This window comes from Ovis aries, chromosome 25 (genome assembly GCF_016772045.2).
Source record: "Ovis aries strain OAR_USU_Benz2616 breed Rambouillet chromosome 25, ARS-UI_Ramb_v3.0, whole genome shotgun sequence".
NCBI lineage: Eukaryota > Metazoa > Chordata > Mammalia > Artiodactyla > Bovidae > Ovis > Ovis aries.
Window position 1 is genome coordinate 28,930,640 of NC_056078.1, and position 20,473 is coordinate 28,951,112.

At 49.4% G+C, this 20,473-nt stretch overlaps 1 protein-coding gene across 50 annotated transcripts in view; it reads right to left on the minus strand.

Moving 5' to 3' along the window:
• CAMK2G (calcium/calmodulin dependent protein kinase II gamma) overlaps positions 1–20,473 on the minus strand; it is a 55,269-nt gene that overhangs the window by 7,616 nt on the left and 27,180 nt on the right. For 12 of the 50 annotated variants that reach the window (XR_009598543.1, XM_042241088.1, XM_042241081.1 and 9 more), the window contains 6 exons: positions 19,049–19,132; positions 18,735–18,777; positions 14,194–14,237; positions 3,720–3,788; positions 2,544–2,588; positions 551–599 (listed from right to left, as the gene is read on the minus strand). Coding sequence is in view for 44 of the 50 variants with exons in the window: in XM_042241088.1 (XP_042097022.1) it covers positions 551–599; positions 2,544–2,588; positions 3,720–3,788; positions 14,194–14,237; positions 18,735–18,777; positions 19,049–19,132 (334 nt within the window). In the remaining 6 variants the exon portion in view is untranslated. Of the gene's footprint in view, positions 1–550; positions 600–2,543; positions 2,589–3,719; positions 3,789–6,006; positions 6,040–14,193; positions 14,238–16,187; positions 16,251–18,734; positions 18,778–19,048; positions 19,133–20,473 lie in introns of all 50 variants that reach the window. The other 38 variants (XR_009598542.1, XR_009598540.1, XR_006058090.1 and 35 more) reach the window with 11 other exon arrangements.

Below are 20,473 nucleotides of genomic sequence, written 5' to 3' on the forward strand. Positions count from 1 at the left end.
AAACTTAAGCTGGTGTCCTCATGGGACCACTGGGGCAGGGCCAAATGCGGTTCTGACTCCGTCACTCACGCCAAGGCTTTGTGACAAGAGTGACCCACCAACCCCAATGTGTCCAGGACTGTTCTAGTTTTAGAGCCCAAAGTTCTACATTCTGGGGAATTACCTTAGTGCCTGGGAAACTGGGATCACTAGTGACCTTGTTAATGGCTCATGACATCTGCAGGCCACCTCTGCAGGGACTCAAGATGTCCCTGATCTGGGATATCACACTGTAGCAGACAGGAGCATCTCTCTGAGCCCTGGGCCTCAACAGGCTTGGGAAAAGCCCTCATTTAACTATCCTGGACATGAGGTCAAAGAAGAGAAGCCACCTGCCCAGCCCAGCAACATGAGACAGGGGCCTCATCCCTGGGCCCATGGAAAGTAGCTTTTAGGCCAAACCCTCTCCTGGGGTACAAGGAGCCACCAATCTCAGTTCTGGGGGCAGATGAGGCAGGTGCCCCCTCGGGACACTGCTGGGGCCCCTTCCCCACTATGGGCCAACACCTACCTTTGAGGTCCTCATCTTCTGTGGTGGTGTTGCAGCTCTCTGTGGAGCCCTGCGGGCCAAAAAGAACAAGTTCCTATAAACTCAGGCCCTTGGAAACCAGAGGAACCAAGCAGAATAAAAGCAGAGTACATGTTCCTATGGGAGCTGCAAGGAAGAATCAGACCCTTGCCATGTGACTCTTATAAAACTCTGATTCCCAAACACCCTCCTAAGTCTTCCCTAACTCACTAAATGTACCACTTATCCAGTTGTTCAGGCTAAAATCTGGAGGTCTGATTTTATAATATGCTAATGCCTTTCTTTCTTCCCCTCATGTCCCAATTATCCAATCGAAAACCAAAAATCAGTCAGTTCTACCTCCAAAATAAATCGCGTCTTACCTCCTCTCTTCCAATGCACAGCTGAGCCCAAGATACTAACATCTGGCACCTGAACTCCTACCATAGCTGCCTGGCCTCCCTGTCTCCACACCTGCCTCTTCTCTAAAGTTCTTGCCCATAACACGGCCAGTTTTTCGATGTGTAAATTGGACTCCATTACTCCTCCGTTATGGGTTTCCCTCATAGCTCAATTGGTAAAGAATCTACCAGCAATTCAGGAGACCCAGGTTCAATTCCTGGGTGGGGAAGATCTCCTGGAGAAGGAAATGGCAATCCACTCGAGTATTCTTGCCTGGAGAATCCCATGGACAGAGGAGCCTGGCAGGCTATAGTCCATGGGGTCGCAATCATGCCGCCACCCCTCGGCCATGGGGTCCTCCTGGCTTCTGGCCCTGACCTCGGGCGTGGGGTAGCTCCTCTCGGCCGCACTATGTGCGCCGTCGCAGGACTCCACCAGGACCTCCCTGTTGGCTCAGACGGTAAAGTGTCTGTCTCCAATGCGGGAGACCCAGGTTCAATCCCTGGTTTGGGAAGATCCCCTGGAGAAGGAAATGGCAACCCACTCCAGTACTATTGCCTGGAAAATCCCATGGACAGAGGAGCCTGGTGGCTACAGTCCATGGGGTCGCAAAGAGTCAGACACAACTGAGAGACCTCACTTTCACTTTCTTTCACTCCCCCGCTAAGAGCCTCTAACAGCTTTTTTGTAGCTGCTGGTAAAAAATACAAATTTGCATCAAGCCTGACAGAGCAGGTCCTGCCTGCCCCTCAGGCTTCACCACCCTCCTGCCTCCCTCTCCTTGCTCACCATGCTCTGAGCTCTGATTTCCTCTGCGCCTGGCCCTGACCCCTGCATCCTCACTGTCTAGGGCACTCTGCCTCAGGGTCTACCCGGCTGCCACCTTCCAGTTGTTTAGTGTTTTAGCTCAAATATCACCTCCTAAAAGAGGCCCTTCCCGACCACTCAATTAGAGGCCCCGTTCATTCTCTATTTACTTCGTGACATTTTCTTCACAGCACTTATCACTACTGGATTTTATCTTATTTGTACAGATTTTGGTTTATCATCTGCTTCCCTTACACCTGTGGAGAGAGATTTCCTCTTGTTACCTCTGTAAACCAAAGCTGTGGATGATTCAATAAATATTTACTAATGGTAATGAAAATAAGGAGACAAGGATATTGAGGGCATCAAGGAGTGAGGCAATGGACAACTGTTGCTCTAGGATTTGTATGTTTTTGCCTCTGTTTTACTGGCTCATGTTTACTCATTTAAGCTTCACCAGTCATGGAGGAAGATTCTATTATTATTAGCATCCCCAGTTTTCAGATAAGGAAACTGAGGTGCAGAGTGGGAGGGTGACTTGTCCAGTGGCCCAGCGCCAGGATCCAAATGCAGACCTGTCTGCCTCTAGAGGCTGAGCTCAGAATCACTGAGGTATGATGTCCTTCCCAGGAACACAGTGACGACAGGCCATATGCTGCCCCCAGCCGAGACTGCAAACACCGTGGCCCCTAGGTGCAGCCGTCTCCAGGACCCTGAGACCCTGTGGCCCAGCCCACCTGTTCCCTGCTGACCTGGAAAGCAGGAGGCCAGCTTGGGAGCCACTCACCTTGATCCCATCGGTAGCGTTGTGTACCACGGTGGTTTGTGGCTCCTGTGAGAGAAGATGAAAGTTACCCTCCTGACCTGGGAACGGACCTACGGCTCTCCCCTGAGGGACCCCAGCCCTCAAATATTGACCCTACGATGACCACTGAGGCCTGCTTGCCAGTCATTCTTACAAAATATCCTGGTTCAACTGGGTCCCAGCCAGCTGGAAGCCCCAGATTTAGGGGACAGCACTGGCTGGTTAGGAGTAGAGGCCTAGTACTTAATGGAAGCAGGTACTGGGGAAGCTGAGGACAAGGGCCCCTGCTCTCAAATCCAGCCAGACCTGAGTGTCCTTTCTCCCATGGGACAAGTACCCTGGAGCAGCTGAGGGTACTGAGGGCTGAGGGCACAGGCTGGGCCTGGCCAACAGTGCTCGTCAGGGGCTGTGTGGGAGACAGGGATACTGGGAGAGTGGACTGAGGTCTCCCAGAAAGATTCACAGGAGGCCCTCAGCGAGTTGAGCCCAGACTGCTGCCTGTTCCACCCACCCCTGCCTCTCTCCAAGTTCCTGTCCTCAGCAGGCAGCTCTGGGGGACAGAGTGCAGGGAGGAGGAGTGGGGGGGCAGCAGCACTGGTTCCCCTCCCTCCTTCCCTCCCAGTTACCCCTCTGCCATCTCCACTTAGCAGCAGAGGGGGACCTGAGAGCACATAGTGCCCTTGACTGAGCCAGGACAGAACTCAGACAGCATGGGGGCTTCCCAGAGACCTCAGCACCATCCAGAGGTGGGGGACTCCAGGCCCCCTTCCTATTTATTGCTTTGTCAAGGAGGGGCTGAGGCAGATTTTACAAGGAGGCCTTCAAAAACTGAGATACAGAGCCCAGGGAAGCTCCTACCCTCTCCCTTTAGAAGCAGCTCACCTTCCTGGCCACCCAGCAGACCCTTTCGGGGCTGGGAGGCTTAGCTGAGAGCCCTGATCACTCTTCCCCCCCAAGAGCACAGAGAGCAGAGTTATGCCATGCAGGAGGGAGCATGGCCAAGCAGGACCATGAGAGGGCAGTACACAGAGCCACCTGCTCTATAGGGATGAGGAGGGAAGTGGCCAAGGAGGCCTGGCAGCGGGGGCAAGAGAAGGAAGCGGGCAGAAGCGGGAGGCAGCCAGGGGCAGGGGCGGAGAAGCCGTAGTCAGGAGGTACCATGGCCGTCTGCAAGGGCGCGGGCTCTTGGGCTGGGCTTACGAGACTGTTTTTGTTGTTGCTCTGTGGCTGAGACAAGAAAACAGATGGTTTAGTTCCTCTAGAGTCGCCGAAGTAGATTGGATTTGACTCCCAGACCTCCCTTGTCCCCCAGCTTGGTCCGGAGGCGCTAGACCTGAGGTGGGCTAACACTCCCGTAACACTCTGGGGTGGGAGCAATGGCTGGATAGATGATCAGAGAAGATTATTTGGAGGGACCCAGAGACCTAGCCCTGGAGGCATCCTCAAGGTGGAAGGAGCCCGAAGACTCGTTTTAAAAGCATCTCTCCAGAAATCTTTGCTGATGCTAGGTGCCCTGTCATTGTGCAATCACACTTGATGCAGAGAAATTCAGATCTTCTCACTTTATAGGGGGAAAGAAATGTAGCTTATGAGAAAGCAGAACGAAATTCAGAAACTCTGGGTCCCTGTGGGCAGTCCCTTGCTGCCCTTTCAATCTGCCACCTGCATTTCCTTCCCCTTACAACACTACATTGAAGCCTGATCTGAAGAGGAGCAAGAAGAGAAAGAAAACCTGGTCGAGGAGACAGTATCCACAGAGGAAAGGGATGGAATTTGACTCTGGATACAAAAGGCAACCACTGACCCGGGGGCGCAGACACAGGGCTGTGCTGTTGGCCTTTTTGCCTGGCTGATCTTAGACATGATCAGCTGGGAATATGGGCAGAACTCCAGAGAACAGCAGGTGAGTCCAGGTGGGAGCTGTGTCAGCAGTCCTAGTCCTCAGGAAACAGCAGGCTGCCTAGCAGGCCAACAGCAGCAGACCACTAGGCTATCTCCTTGCCTTTCAGAATATTACACTGAGTGGCACAGCAAGGGAGGCGGGAAGAAGATGGCGAGGAAGAAAGGAGGCCGATCTCCAGGGCAAGGAGCCATACTGATGCTCTCTGCCTCTTACAATCCCCTAACCAATAAATACACTGAGTCTCACTGGGAGTCTCTGTGGAACCGGGGGCCACTAAGGAGCAGCCTGATGCCTGTGAGGTCTTCAACATGCAGACACACAAATGTCCAGCGACCATCAGTGTGCGGGGTGCCAATGACGGCACACTGGCAGCTAGGACATGCTTTTTCTCCCCCAGAACACATCCAGGAAGCTCTCCAGACTGTCCTACTTCTTCTTGCCCGGAAGCCTCTTTTGTGGCCCCTCGGACCACACCTGAAGCTGTAACTTGTTATCAGTGGTTGAGGCGTTCCCAAATCTGGGGCTTGGCATGGAACCTCAAGCCAGGTACCAGGTGCTTTAAGTCTCTGCTGAACTCTGCAGGCTGGAGAAGGGGGCCCCAGGAATAGACAGAATGTGGGCCTAATCTCACAAAAGCTCTGCTCTCTTCCATATCCCCAGAAACTGCAGAGCCCTCCTCACTCAGCTGCTGACATGGACCTATTGGGGCTGATTGAACAAAACCATTCTGTTTGCAAAGCTGAGACAAAGACCCTGGCATGGGGTAAGGACTGTACTGTGTCTGTAAAACCTGCCATATCTGCGGAGGGCTGGGATGTCACCCAGGTAGCCCCACCTTTGGCTTTAGTGTCAAGTTGGCCAAAAAGTTCATTTGGGTTTTTCCATAAGGTGTCATGAAAAACCCAAATGAACTTTTTGGCCAACCCAATAGATGTTTCATAAAGATTCAGGCTGCTGCATTCCCGTGGGTGCTCTGTGTCCCTTGAGAAAGAAGACGAGCTCTGCAGCCTTTCAGCTGGTGCCCCTGTGGGTGGGGTGGGAAGGACAAACACTGGGCACAGCTGGCTAATGGGCACCAGCACAGGGGAAAGCTGAGAGAGTGAGAGTGAAGCTCAGAGCCTCCACCCGGCTCCCCCACACTCCACATGGAAGGCCCCTGGCTGCCGATCCGTAGGAAATAGTGCTCGTGCCCAGTGAGCAGGGCCTCTCCTCCCGAGCGACCATGAGTGAGGGTCTCCCCCTGTGCTTGCCAACTGGCCCCGAATCCCTACCAGATTTACATCCTGCCCCGGGGCTGCTGGGGGCAGCCCAAGCGCTGTAGCAGGGAGTGCCACACCACACCTTCCAATGCCTAGTTCTGAGGCCGCCGGGTGACCTCGGGCATTGGACCCCGCCTGGCAGGACAGGCCGCACCTGCCCGCACGGCACAGACATGCAGTGAGGATGAGGGAAGCACACGCACACGGCAGAATGGGTTTGCGTGGCTGGCAGGCGGGCGCAGGCAGCATGGAGCGGGCGGATGGGTGGGCAGGCAAGGCTCACCATTAGGTGCACGCTGGAACTCGACTTCCTTTTCTGGACACACCACAGCGAAAGGGAAAGAGAAGGGGAAAGAGGAGGTAAGAAGAGAAGCACAGAGACGCTGCAGGTTAGTGCACCAGCGTGGGCTCTGCCTCAGGAGAAAGGAGGAGGAGGAGGAGGAGACCTGGAGTCCAGCACCAGAAGGGTTAAAACAGCGTCTAGCCGGACAGGCACACACATCCCTCCAGACCCAGAGAAAGGGAGGTTCACAAACACTGAGTATATTCTGAGGTATCTCAGCTTTGCTCAGAGAAACTTCTTTCATGGAGATTAAGTCACAGGTCTATGAGAGTGAGTAACAATTTTGCTGCAAAGTTATAGGTTTCAGCTTATTGAGCTCACCTATAGGATTATTTTTCTCACTACTAGGTCTGCTTGAGAGCTGAGTGAACAGTTACTAGGTAAAGAGCCAAAGCTGCTTTAACAATGCTTCACTTCGGAACCTAGACTTTTTCACTGCACATCGATAGCTTTTCAGATAAAGATGTTGGGCTTTTGAAAATCATTTGACAAACATCATATTTTGGCACCCATTTCTCTGTTGCTATGGCCATGCTCATTTATAAGATTTCATTGTTTTATTGCATTTTGCAACTAGTGGGCAATGGAACACCAGGAGTGCAGGTGGTTAAAAGTGCAGTGATCACACGGCCACAAAGATGCCAACCACAGGGAATGCTGAAAGCATGGATGCCTTAGTCTCAACTAGATGCTCAAAAACTTTATGTCCAGATATAAATAAGCAGAGAAAAATAAAGACTGTATGGAACACTGACAATACATCTCAGAAGACTATGTCTAAAAATTGAAAGGCAATTAAGAATTTTATCATCAGCTTGCTGGGAGACAGGAGTCCTCTTTGAACATGTCTGTCTGTCTTTTGACTTGCATATTCATGAACATACCCAACAAATGCTTGTTGAGGACTATTCTAGGCATGGTGAACACAGACAGATGTTTCTGCCCTCGAGAAGTTGATATTCTACTTCAGAAGACATTTTTGAGAATGCGTTGTTTTTTGTTTTTTCAAAAGAAGGGGACTACAAGTATTTAAAAGAATGCTCACAATTTAGAAATAGATCTAAGGAAAAAGAAAGTCTAAATATAATGAGGCCTCTTGCTTTTACCCTTTCATACGTACTCACATAGGAGATTTTACTTCCAAGTTATCCAAAAAAGAGCAATTTGCTTTACATTCAGATATATATTTATCACTTTATCCAACCAGAGGGGTAACACTCTGAAGGAAGGTCTATATCTTATTTGTCTTGGCAATTGAGCAAAATGTCTTACAGTTAACATTCGATCAACAAATGTTTGCAGAGTTAAACTGGGTTTGTTGACTGTTACTGTGGTTTTCTCCTGGGTTAAAGCAGAGCACAGGCTTCTTCTAACTAGCCTGGAATCCCAGCACCAAAAACTCTGCGGGGGCACAGCCCAGGGCTGGTCTTGTCAAAGGCCATGCAGGTTGCTTTCACTCACTTCTTGCCTTCACTTTCTGCTGTCTGCTTCAACTAATGAGGAATAAGTTCCCAATTTGCTCCCAACTGGCTCTCTTTTTCCTAAACTGCCCTGCAGGAAAACCCAAGATAATCCTTTCTACTCATGGCTTAGTTTCTACCAGGTGAGCAGACTTCTTTCCATTTCTTTCTCCATTCCTTTAGGGCTTTGCCCGCAGCTGTGCATAGCTGGCCTCCTCCCCTGCAGCCAGCAGTACTATTTAATTTCCAGATCATTTTTTAAAGAACCACACCTCACTTATGTTTAACAATTAAACGTTTAAAATTTTAAACCAAAAGAAGGTTCAAGCGTCCTTCCCACACTGAAACATTCAAACAGTACTTAAGGAAAATAACAGGACCTCTCTCCCTTTTCTTTCTCTCCCTTCTTCTCTCCCTTCTTTCCTTATTTCTCCCTCCTTTTTCTCCTTCTCTCTCCTTAAAGACTGGATGGCCATGCTGGCCTGGAACTAGTGGAATGCATAAATTATTCTCAGTGAGAAGTCTGTCCTCATAAGCGGCTCTAATCCTCCATAGACCCTGGGTCACTGGCATCTACCTTTGAAGAAACCTAAGCAGAACCTGAAGTCCCCATATTTAAGTGCACAAGGAAGACTCGCTGCTCAAACCAGTGCTAATATCCGAGAGCGTCTGTGAAAGCTTCTGGACAGCAAGAAAGAAATCCCCCTATGGACTCCCAGCAGGAGCTGGGGAGTGGGGTGGGGCTGGGAAAGCAGCATGGGGTCTAAAAGAACAGTCTGGGATGCTGACAGCTCACGATCTTCTGAGCAGCTTCACAGGTCTCCCTCATGACACAGGTTATCACCTTGACGCTCAAGAAGGCCCAGAAAAGAAAAAACCCTGCATCTTGCCTTGTCCTTTCCTTCCGCTTTTGGGGCACTTTTATCCAACCACGCTGTTCATTATTATATACTTATTCCTCATAAAAGGACCGCAACCACATTACGAGCAGCTTGGAAAAGAGGGGGAAAAACACCCAGAATCCTATCACTCTTGCTAGTCTTTTGTGTATCCAATTTAAAAATATCATTGTAAGCTGTATCTGAGTTTATCCTTCCTTTCTTTTAATACCTTACTTTAAAAATAAATAGCATCTTAATTTTTCTTCTGATTATCAAAGTAACACACACACTAGGTGAAAAATGTAGAAAATACAGGAAAATATATGAAATAAGTTTCCAAGTTCCCATCACCCAGTGAAGCTACTATTAACACTTCAGTGGGTTTTCTCCTGGTTCTTTTTCTATTCACCTATTATACACTGAATATAATCTGAAAAACTTTGTTTTTTTAAACAAAATTTAGATAGCAGTGTATGTATAGCTTTGTACCTCATTTTTCCACTTAAAACATTTCTGTCATTATATAGTCATAAAAATTAATAACTTTGTAATGGTCAATTAATTTCCCATAATTATTTCGTCTTTATCTTATTGGCTTTTGATGTTCCCCATGTCATTATCTTGTTAGCTTTTGATGTTTCTCATCTTCTCATGGTTATAAATAACGTCATGTTGAACATCTTTCTGCTTTCAGTTTTTCCATATTTTGAATGATTCCTTTAGGGAAAATTCCCAGAATTAGAACTAAAGGGTAAAATAGGAACACTTTTATGACTTTTGACACACAGGCTGTTTTAGTAGGGGGTCATTCTGATTTACACCACTACCACAAAACTAAAGAGTCAAAAAATGGGGACCTCCCTGGTAGCCCACTGGTTAAGACTCTGCCCTCCCAGTGCAGGGTGCACAGGTTCGATCCCTGGTTGGGTAATTAAGACCTCCCATGCTGCGTGGTGTGGCCAAAAAAAAAAGTGAAAATGGGACTGCATTTCAACCTGCCTCTGACATCAGTGAGACTAAACACCCACATTTGTTGACCCACGTTACTTCCTCTTTCATATTGTTAGTTCATCCTCGCTGACCATTTATCTGCCAGGTTTTAGGGGGTATTCTTATTTATTACAGAAAGCTCTTTTGCATAAAAATAATATTAACTCATCCCATCAATGGGCTTCTCTGGTGGCTCAGGTGGTAAAGAATCCGCCTGCAATGTGGGAGACCTGGGTTCAATCCCTGGGTTGGGAAGATCCTCTGGAGGAGGGCATGGCAACTCATTCCAGTATTCCTGCCTAGAGAATCCCCATGGGAAGAGGAGCCTGGAGGGCTACAGTCCACGGGGGTCACAAAGAGGAGGACATGACCGAAGCAATGAAGCACAGCACACCCCATCACACCTGCTGAGAATATTTTCCCCAATCTCTTATTGGCCTTTGAATTTTGGTTGGTCATGCCCTTCTTAAAAACTTGCATCTTAGTTTCTGGTCCCACCTCTATATTTAAAGTCTTTTCTCAAGCATAAAACTCATTTATGTAGCACTCGATCAGGGTCAGACCCTGGGCTAGGTTCCCCAAAGCAATTTAACTGCTGTTTCTGTTTGCCTAGCCTGCATTTCTGTGTTCCTGTAAGGACTGGCTTTGTTGTACACTTCTGTTCTTTGTCTACCTCTTTCTTCATTTCCTTTGCTGATTCTTCTTCCAGCCTCTTGTTTAACCCTGAAATTTTTGCCTTTTCTGGACTCTTTAAACCTTTGTGTGCTTTGGATTCATATGGAGGAATGGAATTAGTCAGATTCTTCCTTCCACCCAAGGCTTCCTGAATTTGAAATCCGGGCTGGACCCTGACATCTGTGTATTTTACCTAGCTCCTTAGGCTAGTCTTACATAGCTGTGCCTGAGGCCAGGAACTACAAAGTTCTGCTAGAAACCTATTCCTAGGTGAGAGTGGGGTTCATGTTTGGGAACGCATGTAAGAATTAAAGATTTTAAAATAAAAAAAAATAAAAATTAAAAAAAATAAAAATAAAAGTAAAAAAAAAAAAAGAAACCTATTCCTTAATGACACCTTTAACCGTCCTCTCACCATCTCAGCTGTCACTGCTTTATTTCAGGTCCTATTTTGTGCAACGACTCTTTGCTTCTGCCATACAAAAGCTAACAGAGTTCCCAGAATCATCATGTTGTTTCAAACTCATGTATCTTCACATGTGCTATTCCCTCTGCCTGGAATGTCTTTCTCTTCCCTCCCCTTAACTTGGCAAAATCCAACTAGTCCTTCAAACTCAGTTTCCTGTTCTGGCTCAGATGCTGGTCTCTCTGCTCCCCAGTGGCTATCCTGCATGCACCTCCCTCCTTGACCTTAACAGACCACACCAGAACTCAGGGTTTCCCTGTCTTTCTCCCACAGTGAACATTTTAAAGGATGGATCATGTTGCTGCCTTCCCAGCTCCTCAGAATCAGAACTGGCTGAGTAAATGGACTCATGAGATTCACGCATGTGAGTCCCCCTTTGCACATCTGGTGTTGACCTCCCTGGGCTATACCAACAGCCTTAACGACCTCTCCACCCATTCCCTGGCGGTCTACTCATTGAGAATCTGCCTGCCAATGCGAGGGTCACAGGTTCACTCCCTGGTCTGGGAAGTTCCCACATGCCGGGGAGCCACTAAGCCCCATGTGCCACAACTACTGAGCCAGTGTTCCAGAGCCCGCGGGCCACAACTACTGCGTCCCTGCACTGTAGCTGCTGAAGCCAGTGCGCTTACAGCCTGGGTTCTGCAAGAAGAGAAACACTGCGATAAGCTTGTGCACCATAACGAAGAGTAGCTCCTGGTAGCCACAACTAGAGAAAGCCTGTGCACAGCAATGAAGACCCAGCAGAACCAAAAATAAATAAATCAATCTTAAAAAAAAAAAAAAAGACCTCTCTACCCACATCTCTACCTGTCTCTGAGTCTCAATGTGGTTCAAAAGAAAATGTCTCTTCCCTCTAAAACATTCCTTCACTACTCCCCATTCCAGCAGAAATACCACCATTTCTTTTAACAGTCCTGAAACTTTGACATTACCTTTGATGGACCCTCTTTTAATCCCTGAATCCAATGAGAACATCCTTTGTCATACCCCTTATCAGGGCTAACGTCTAATCCAAGCCTGGCACTCATGGGTAGAGCTGGACCAATGACCCATAGGCAGCACCTATTCCAGCTGGTCGGTCTGTGCTCCTCTGGTTAGTTTGAATATTAACTCTATATTTCTCATCGTCTTCACTTCACCCTATACCCAGACTATAATAAGCCCTAGTTGATACTTCTGTGTCTAGCTCCTACTGTCAACTTAAAAAATGCACAGTGTGAGAATTGTGAATTAAGTATTATTTGGAGCAAAAATGAGGACGATAGCCCAGGCGACAGCACCTCAGATAACTCTGAGAAACTGCTCCAAAGAAGTAGAGGGGAAGGTCAGTATATGTGTGATTTCGGTAAAGAGGAAGTACATGCCATCAAACACATATTTTTTTTTTTTTTTTTGCAGAAGGTTTCTGCTAGTCACGAGGAACACTTGTCACCATGAAAGATTTTAGTGGTTTTCTAGATATGGGAAGTTATAAGAATGAACTGGGCTCATAAAATTGGCTCCTGATTATATCTAACTATCTGAAGAGCTGTTCTGCCAGTTTCTACCAGAGCACAGAGTGCCTCGTTGCAGCTCTCCACTCTGAACTCCTTTCAGGGGGTGTTGAAAATTAGTAGCTGCGGCAGCATATGATTTAATCCTTGTAGAGGTAGATGCTAAGTACCAATGGCAAGTGCCAATTTGTGGTTGACACTACCATCCTCTATTTACCCTTACACACTCAGCCAAGTCTTTCAAAAACATCACTCTTAACCTTCCCTGCTCAGCGGCCTACGGTGTTTCCTGTGGTCTAACACACAAACCTCCAATTTCTCTGCCCAACCAGACCAATCCAGCTGTGTTTTCTGTATCCCTTTACCATATATTCCATGTTTCAGTTGAGCAGAGAACATCAACATGTATAATAGAACCTATAAAAATATTTTTTGTTGTTTTTAAGTTACAGAAGTAATATATTCCCATTTTAAAGAAACATGTGTACAAGTTAAAAAAAAAAAAAATGGTGTGTCTCCCCATCCTGCCCTTGCCTCCAATTCCATTTTCTAAAGGCAATCACTGACTTGGGTCCAATCTCCCTACATCCTGTAGCTTTCTCCAGTAAGTTTCTTCCCAGAAGCTTCTTGGACTGAACCATCCCTTGTAGGGTCCATGTACCATTCAGTGCTTAGCTGATCCCAGCTGTGTCCACTTTCCTTTTCAATTAACCTTGCAACCTCTTGAGATTGAATGCGATCTGCATCTCCTCTTTATACCTCTTATGTGCCCCTAGCACTGAGCCTCTGATAGGTATTTAATAAACACTTTGTGAAGACAGAGTCTAGCTTCTTCTCCAGAAAGACACATGCAAAATCTCTAAATAAACTGACCACCTTTTCCTAGGGATTCCCAGGTGGCTGAGTGGTAAAGAATCCATCTGCCAATGCAAGGGACACAGGTTCAATCTCTGGGTTGGGCAGATCTTCTGGAGGAGGAAATGGCAACTCGCTCTAGTTTTCTTGCCAGGATAACCTATGGACAGAGGAGCCTGGCAGCTATAGTCCCTGGGGTCACAGAGAGTTGGACACGACTAAGCAACTAAGTACACACACACACACACACACACCTTTTCCCTAACTTGGCTCCACCATCTAGTCCACAACCCTGAAACTGAGGGGCTGCCAATCAACCCCAGCTCTATGTCAGCAGGTGTGTGTGGAGCCCAAGCTCCCCTCCTTGGGGCAGAAGTACACGGAAGCAGGCATGCAAAGAATGAGAGAGAAAGGAAGGGATGGGGGCAGGGAAAGGGGCACAGCTCTATCTCAGTGGGGAACATAAGATCCCAGGGAAAAGTCTAATTTAAACTTACGTCTTAATTTAAAGGTTTGCATGATAATGGTTTGAAATTCTCTGCGATATAAGTTGGTAGGTTTCAAGATAGCATGAACTCCTATCTATCTCCCCAGCCCAGGGCACTTTATGGCCCCAAAGCATCTAAGAATACCTTGAGCTTTGTGTGGACCCCTCTACCTTGGCCAAGCAGCCACCCTCACTGAGACTTCTTATTTATGGGGCCTGGTCCCTCCTCTTGCCTTGATCCCCCAGAAAAGTTTCCCTCACCAAATGAAGATGAGCTGTGATAACCAAGTCCCTTGCCTGTTTCTAAGGCACCTATGCCTCGAGACAGTTCAAGAAGCTTTCCCTCAACGGTGAAGTGCTTTGGAGATCAGAAAAAAAGAGAAAAAGGATAGTAGCTTCAGGTGCCAAGCCTTGTGCCCTGAGTCAACCAGGCAAACTTTGTTTTCCTTTGATTAAATGGGTTTCTACTTTTAAAAGAAAATAAGATTAACCAATAACCTAAAAAACCCAGAGAATCAAGCCCTGGAGATAAAACCTGTGTCTGGAAGTCAAGTTCAGGATTCAGTCCTAGCAAACTATAGTTTGAATCACCTCCCCTGAGTCTTTCCAATCAAGCTAGGGTCAGGTGAAGCACGTATCCCTCTGCCCTCCCAGGCCAGTGGAACCTGCTGTTCTGAGCACAGAGGTTTCTGGCTTAAAGCAAAAAGCAAGGATAGGGAGGTTCTTGGGGAAAGGGGAGACAAAGTGCCAAGGAGTCCCAGGAGTGACTTTTCAGGGAGAGGGGCCACACTTGGGCTGCAGGAGTGGAGACACCTACCTTGACACCGCCGTCCGACTTCTTGTTCAATAGGCTTTTGGCAGCTGTGAAAACAAAGAGAAAAATCAAGTCTCCTGCATTGTACCCTCTCTTCAACCTGAAGTCTGGCAGCTGGATCCGCAAGAGACTGACATGTTTGACAAAGGGGCCAAGAGTCTCCTGAAACCCCTAAATGAGGCCCTTCCTGAGGCCCCAAAGCAAGAAGGGCATCTCAGGCAGCGTCAGATCCGCAGGGTGGCACCCCAGGATCTCCTCTGCCATGGAAGAGGACTCAGCAGAAACAAGGACACTCCGGGCTTGGGAGAAAACCACAGTCAACACTGGGGCTGCCTGGGTGATTGGGAACTCTGCCTTCAACAGCTTCCACCTAGGCCTGGAAGCAGAGTGCCAGGGTGAAAGGTGAGGGCTCCACCCCTAGATGCCGTGGAAATTCTCAGGACGGCCAAGCTGCAAGGATGCAAGACATCTCCTGAGTGTTCTCAAGAAACAAGAGTGGCACAGTTCACGAAGGAGACCAGACGTGAGGACAGACAGACACAGACACAGAGACCAGGACCACCTACAGGAGGGTTTTGCCGGGGGGCTGAAGCCTTGACTGGGCAGGTCCTCAATGCCACCCTTTCCTTAGAGTCTAGTCTCTGGATCCACTGAGCAGAAAGGACTGGGCAGACAGACTCTAGCCAGGGACAGGCTGATGCTGATGAGCTCCACTAGGAAGGATGGCGATGTCTGTTGGCCACAAAGGCCACAGGAAGGTGGCAGGCAGTGGATGGGAGATTCCAGGGAGACGGAATCAGTCCAACTGTCTGTCCACCTTGACTCTGATGGGCTTGCATCTAGGGTCTACCGCTTGCTAGCTGTGTGAGTTACTTAATCTCTCTGAACCTGTTTCTTTATCTATAAAATGGGATCGTGGCATGAAAAGCACTTAGCAGAGTGCCTGGCACATAGCAAGCACTCAGCAAGTGTTAACAACGGTCACTACTGCTGCCATTCTTCCCTTCAGGTGGCCATTCCTACCCAATCTGGGTCTCCCGTGAGAATCACAACTCCTCTGACCTCCAAAAACAGACTTCGGTCCTATCTCCAGTTAATGCTGGGGTAATCTGAAAAAAAATTTTTTTTAATGCGCTTATTACTATGCCTGACCAGCCACTGTGTTAAGTGCTTTACATACATCAAAGTTCTCAACTCTGATAGTACATTAGAATCACTTGGGAATTTGGGGGTGGGGGGAAAGCTTATACCTATCCCATGCCTTAGGGATTCTGATTTTATTTATCTGGGGTGGGGTCTCAGCCACAGGAATATATTTTTTGGACAAGTCTTCTCCTACAGGCAGCGTTGAGAGCCTTAGCCAAAAATGATTTTAATTGTTATATTATTAGCGCCATTGGAGAGATGAGGATACTAAGGCTGGGAGAGCTGCTGTGACTTGCTCAGGGTGAGGCAAGGCTAGGATCCAAAACCAGGGACAGCTGTCTGCACAGCTTCTGCACTCTATTGCCTTCCAGACCCAGAGGCTTGCAAGGCCAGACCTCATAATTTTGAGGGGCGTGGCTGCCCCCGCGGCGGGGCGGGGCCTACCAGTGCGGCTGAAGCCTAGTCCTGGCCCCCAGCGCAGGTCCCGGCCAGGCCAGGCCAGGCCAGGGTTGTCTCGGGTCGCCTTGGGTTGCCTTGGCCGCAGCCCTCACAGGTAGGCCAGGCTGTCAGGCGGGCGGCGCGTTGGGAGGAAAGCCTCCTGCTGCCCAGCTCCACGTCCCCAGGCTATTGCCTCCTGAGAGTTGGCAAGCGCCCAGCATGCACGGCTGGTTAGGGGGCTCCGTAACACCGAGGCGCTCGCAGATGCCAAGTTAGGTGGTCCGTCCGGCATGCCCATCTCAGCCCGCAAGCATGGGACTCGCCTCCCTGGTGAGCGGGCCTGGCATGCTGGCCCTCCTGGTGGGGTGGCAGGGAGCCGAGGCAGGCGGTCGGGGAGGACTCATGCCACGTACCTTGCCCGGCCAGGCCGGCGGCGCTCGCGGCAGGCGAGGCGGGGGCGGAGCTCTGCCTGCCAACTGAGGGGATACAGTCTCTCAGTGCACAGAGCTGCCGCAAAGCCACGGGGGCCAGTCAGCAGCGAGCATGCCCCAGCGCGAGGCGCAGGAACCCGCTGCCGCCGCGCACAGCAGGATCCGGGCGGCGTGGCCAAGCCGGCCGAGCTGGGGGAGCGGAGGCGCCGGGGGCAGGCTGGTGAGCAGGTGCAGCCAGCCCTGCAGCAGTCTGGGGACCTGAGAGGGCCAGGCTCGGGCAGGTCGTGGGGAAATCCCGGGGCTCCACCTGTCCCATGACCACCTCGGGTGGAAGGTCTGCAGGCCCAAACCTGACCTGGAGAGAGGTGGCCATCCTTTCCAAGGCAGCCCTGCCCCAGCTTAAGGCTGGGAGGAGTCGGAATCTCATCTGCAGACCTTCCTCTCGAGGGGACCTAAAGGAGGGCATTTCCAGATGGCAGCCCTTTCCTTCGCCCACCTGGGGCCCTGGGAGGGTCTGTGGCCCTAGTTCACAGCCCTCAGCTTCTCAGAGACACAGGTCACTTTCCCTCTTCAAGGCAGGTGGCCAGGAAAGGCTTTATTCACAGTGTTCCAAAGGTGGAGGTGCCCAAAAATGAGCCCCCAGAAAGAAAATCAAGGCTGCTAAAGCAATACATTCTAGAAGCCCCTATTCACCATTGGCCAGCCTGCTCGAATCCAGGGATAAGCTGAACTTTCTACTTGGGATCAACTCAGCAAACAGTCTCACTTGTTCCTGAAGAAGCACACCAAGTGCCCTTTCTTCTTGATTATACCTGTACACACCTCTTTCTACAGAAGCTTCTGGAGACAGGCTGTCTTCACCTGTCCCAGAGTCAGGGCAGAAGAGGTTATCCTGGAATGCTTGCAACATTTTTTTTTTTTTTTGGGTCTCTTGAGCCAGGGAAAAGTGAGTGTGAAGGCCAGACAGAGTCTGAGCAGCAAGGACAGGAGGCTCTTTAGGGACCAGGGAAGGTGCTGTGTCCTAACAGAGACCGAGTTCCTGAAACTAGGACACCAATTTCCTGAAATGGACAAGAAGAAGCTGACGCGGAGGCTGTCTCATGGCCGGGCACATGCTATCGATTTCCTAGCAGCCTGTTACACGTCTCTTCTACTCAGAGAGAACAGATCACCCCACTCTAGGGTGGGCACAGAACTGCCCTTGAGCATCCTCTCAAAGGGCTTTCTTAAACCCAGAACATAGACTCTGTAAGCAGAAGTAGCCGACCAGAGGCCCAAGGCGGGCAACAGATCCACCTCTGCTGGAGGTGGCTCACTGTGCCCTCCCATCCCCATCTGCAAGGCGAATCCAGCACACAGCCTTTCCTTCACGGGTGCCCACAACACAAGACTGAGCCCCAGCCAGGGCCACAGGTCCCTCTGAGGAGGACAGTCTCCCAGCTCACTGTCTAGTCCTGACCTTCCAGGGCCCTGTGGCTCGCAGTCTAGAGTTCATGAAACCCCAGAGGCAAGGCTGGAGGTTACCAGGAACTACTAGAGCCAGGCCTATGGATTCAAGTTCAAGGGAGCAATCTCTGCCCAGGGAGCCATCCACCCGAGCCTCCTGCACACCCCCTCCCCCCACACGATGGCTGTGCAAAAGGAAAGCAAGGGCAGGAGTCTGGTTATGAGAAAGCAGGGGAAGTTCTGAACCAAGCCAGTGGGGCTGGGGGAGGGAGGACCAGGGGAAAAGGCAAGTTGGGAAGACACCTTTCTAGTCTTTTAAGTCCTGTCATTACTCTCTTCCTCACAGAAAAGCCACAATGCTTCCCAACTGAAGGCCAACAATGATGAGGGCGGGGGCGGGGGCGGGGGCGGGGGCGGGGGCGGGGGGGGGGGAGGGAAGGTGGAGTGTCTTGCATCTTAAAAAGAAATGTCAAGTGTGATTTACAAATTATTGATCCCAAGATTCCCAATTCCACATACAAATTTAAGCAAGTTCCTTTCCCTCCATCCTGCTGGCTTGTTTCTTCATTTTTACGGTTGGTATCACAGAGAATACTTTAAGCATAGTCGCTGTAAATGGTTTAAACATCTAGAATGGTTTCTATTAGTCATCGCTACTTGGACACAACAATGTAGAGATCGTCCCAATCGGCTAATTAATGGGGGTAACTGGGAAGATTCACTCTATCTCATCTCTTTCTTTTCCCAAGCACATCCTCCAGTGCCCTTGAGACTGTCTAAAATCTTAAAGTGCTGAGAGTCTTCAGAGAATTAAGAATCCCCAAGGACAGCATAAATGGAAGACTGGGCAGGCTACTCTTTGTGAAGTTCTAGGAAACACCGATCATAAATCTGAAGTCAAGTAAAGCCCCCCAGAATTTCAGGTTACAAGACTCAGCTGTAGCAGGGCCTCCAAACAGCATCCTCACCATCCTGGTCAAGGTACTGCCTGAGATACGCAGCATCGGGATGGCATGATACCTTGGAACGGCCCATCCTGACCCACTCACCTCAAAGAATGAAAGTGCACAGCCGAACACATACCTGAAAAGTTCCTGGAGACAAGCATGGTTGTGAGGATGGCACCCTGGAAAAAGAAGAGGGTCTTGTGAATTCCATCGGGCTCTACAGAAGCGCGCTCTGTTCTCAGGCAGAGTGCAACTGCTGGGTAGGGGCCCTCCTTGGGTACCATGTTCATAGCTCAGCTCCAGCCATGAGATTGTCCCAGTCGGCCGATTAATGGGGGTGATGACTGGGAAGATTCACTCTCTCTCTCCTGTTGTGATGGGGCAGGGGGCGCACTGCCAAAGGGTATGATTTCAGGATGCTGGCAGCCTGGCCCAGAAGGCACAACTCACCTTCAGTTTTCTCCGGGCATTGAACTTGCGTAGGCACTCCACTGTCTCTTGACGATGCATCATAGATGCCACTGTGGACCGTTGCTGGAAGCCAAACAGACAGGCCTGTGAGCCCCCAGGCACATCCTCTGCCCCTCACCATAGTCCCAGCATCAGTGGCCTTGTGCTCAGCCACTCGAGAGTTGCTCCAAAGATAAGATGAGGTCATAGAGGTGAAAAATGCTTTTACAATAAAAGCTCTACCCAAAACTCAAGGTTATGTAAGGATAATAATTTGAACATGAAAACACCACTGGTAATTGATGCTGGATGAGGGTGCCTGAGAGAGCATTCTGATCTTCCTTAGGGGATGGAGGCTATGGAAAGTGTGAGTATTCTCTGTGTTGTGATCCTCACACAGTTATTCCTTCACCTACTATTTAGTGAGCACCTAAAGCACTCCAGATTCTGGGCAGTGAGAAAACAGGAAGGGGTCTTGCTCTCTACAGAGAGCATTCATTCTTTCCAAAAGCTCCTCTCAGCAGCCCCCTGCTGCTGCTGCTGCTAAGTCACTTCAGTCGTGTCCGACTCTGTGCAACCCCCGAGACGGCAGCCCAACAGGCTCCCTGGTCCCTGGGATTCTCCAGGCCCCCTACAAGGTCCTAAATGAAGTTGTGATCTGAGAAACTGAGGATCTTTACCATGACGCATCAATTCTCTTCACCATTTTGGATGGGAATTTTTCTTCAATGTATTACTGCTAACTTTTAAACAGAGTCCCTTAGACACGATTTACATTTCCCTGATGACTCAGGGTCAGCAATACAAGCATCAATTATTACATAATATCCTAATATAGAGATGTCCTCAGGGGCTACTGAGATATACAGGATGATAGGGAGTAGGGCCCACAAACATGCCCCCAGAACATACGATTCCCACAATTCTTGAGTACCCGTTTTAAGTGGCTCATCCCTTTACTCTGCTCTTGTTGTATCCTGGCTAGTCTGCTAGAAAAATAAAACCTACAACACATAGCCTGGTGCCCACTCCCCCATGGGACCACCCTGCCATCCCTGCCCTCATCCCTGGCTTCTCCCTTTCCCGGTCCCGGAAGCAACTCTCCCTTCTGTCTACCTTCTGGAGTGGGGGTGTGAGTGTATCATATTTCCTTTCCTCCTCCAAAGTGTAAACTTCTAAACCAAGAGAAATGAGAGATGATTGAGCAAGAACTTCTTCAGTTCCAGCCCCCACAAGCTGATTTTCACCCCCCTGCAACCTAATCTCAGGTCTCAGAAGCATCACCACTCATGTGCTGGCCCCTGCCCTGGGCTCCAGAGCCCCTCTCTTGTGCTTTCCAAACACTGGTTCTTCAATTAGCCTATATATATATCTTGTTTTTTATACAAAACAAGTCAAATTATCTTCCAGATTAGTAGATAGGAC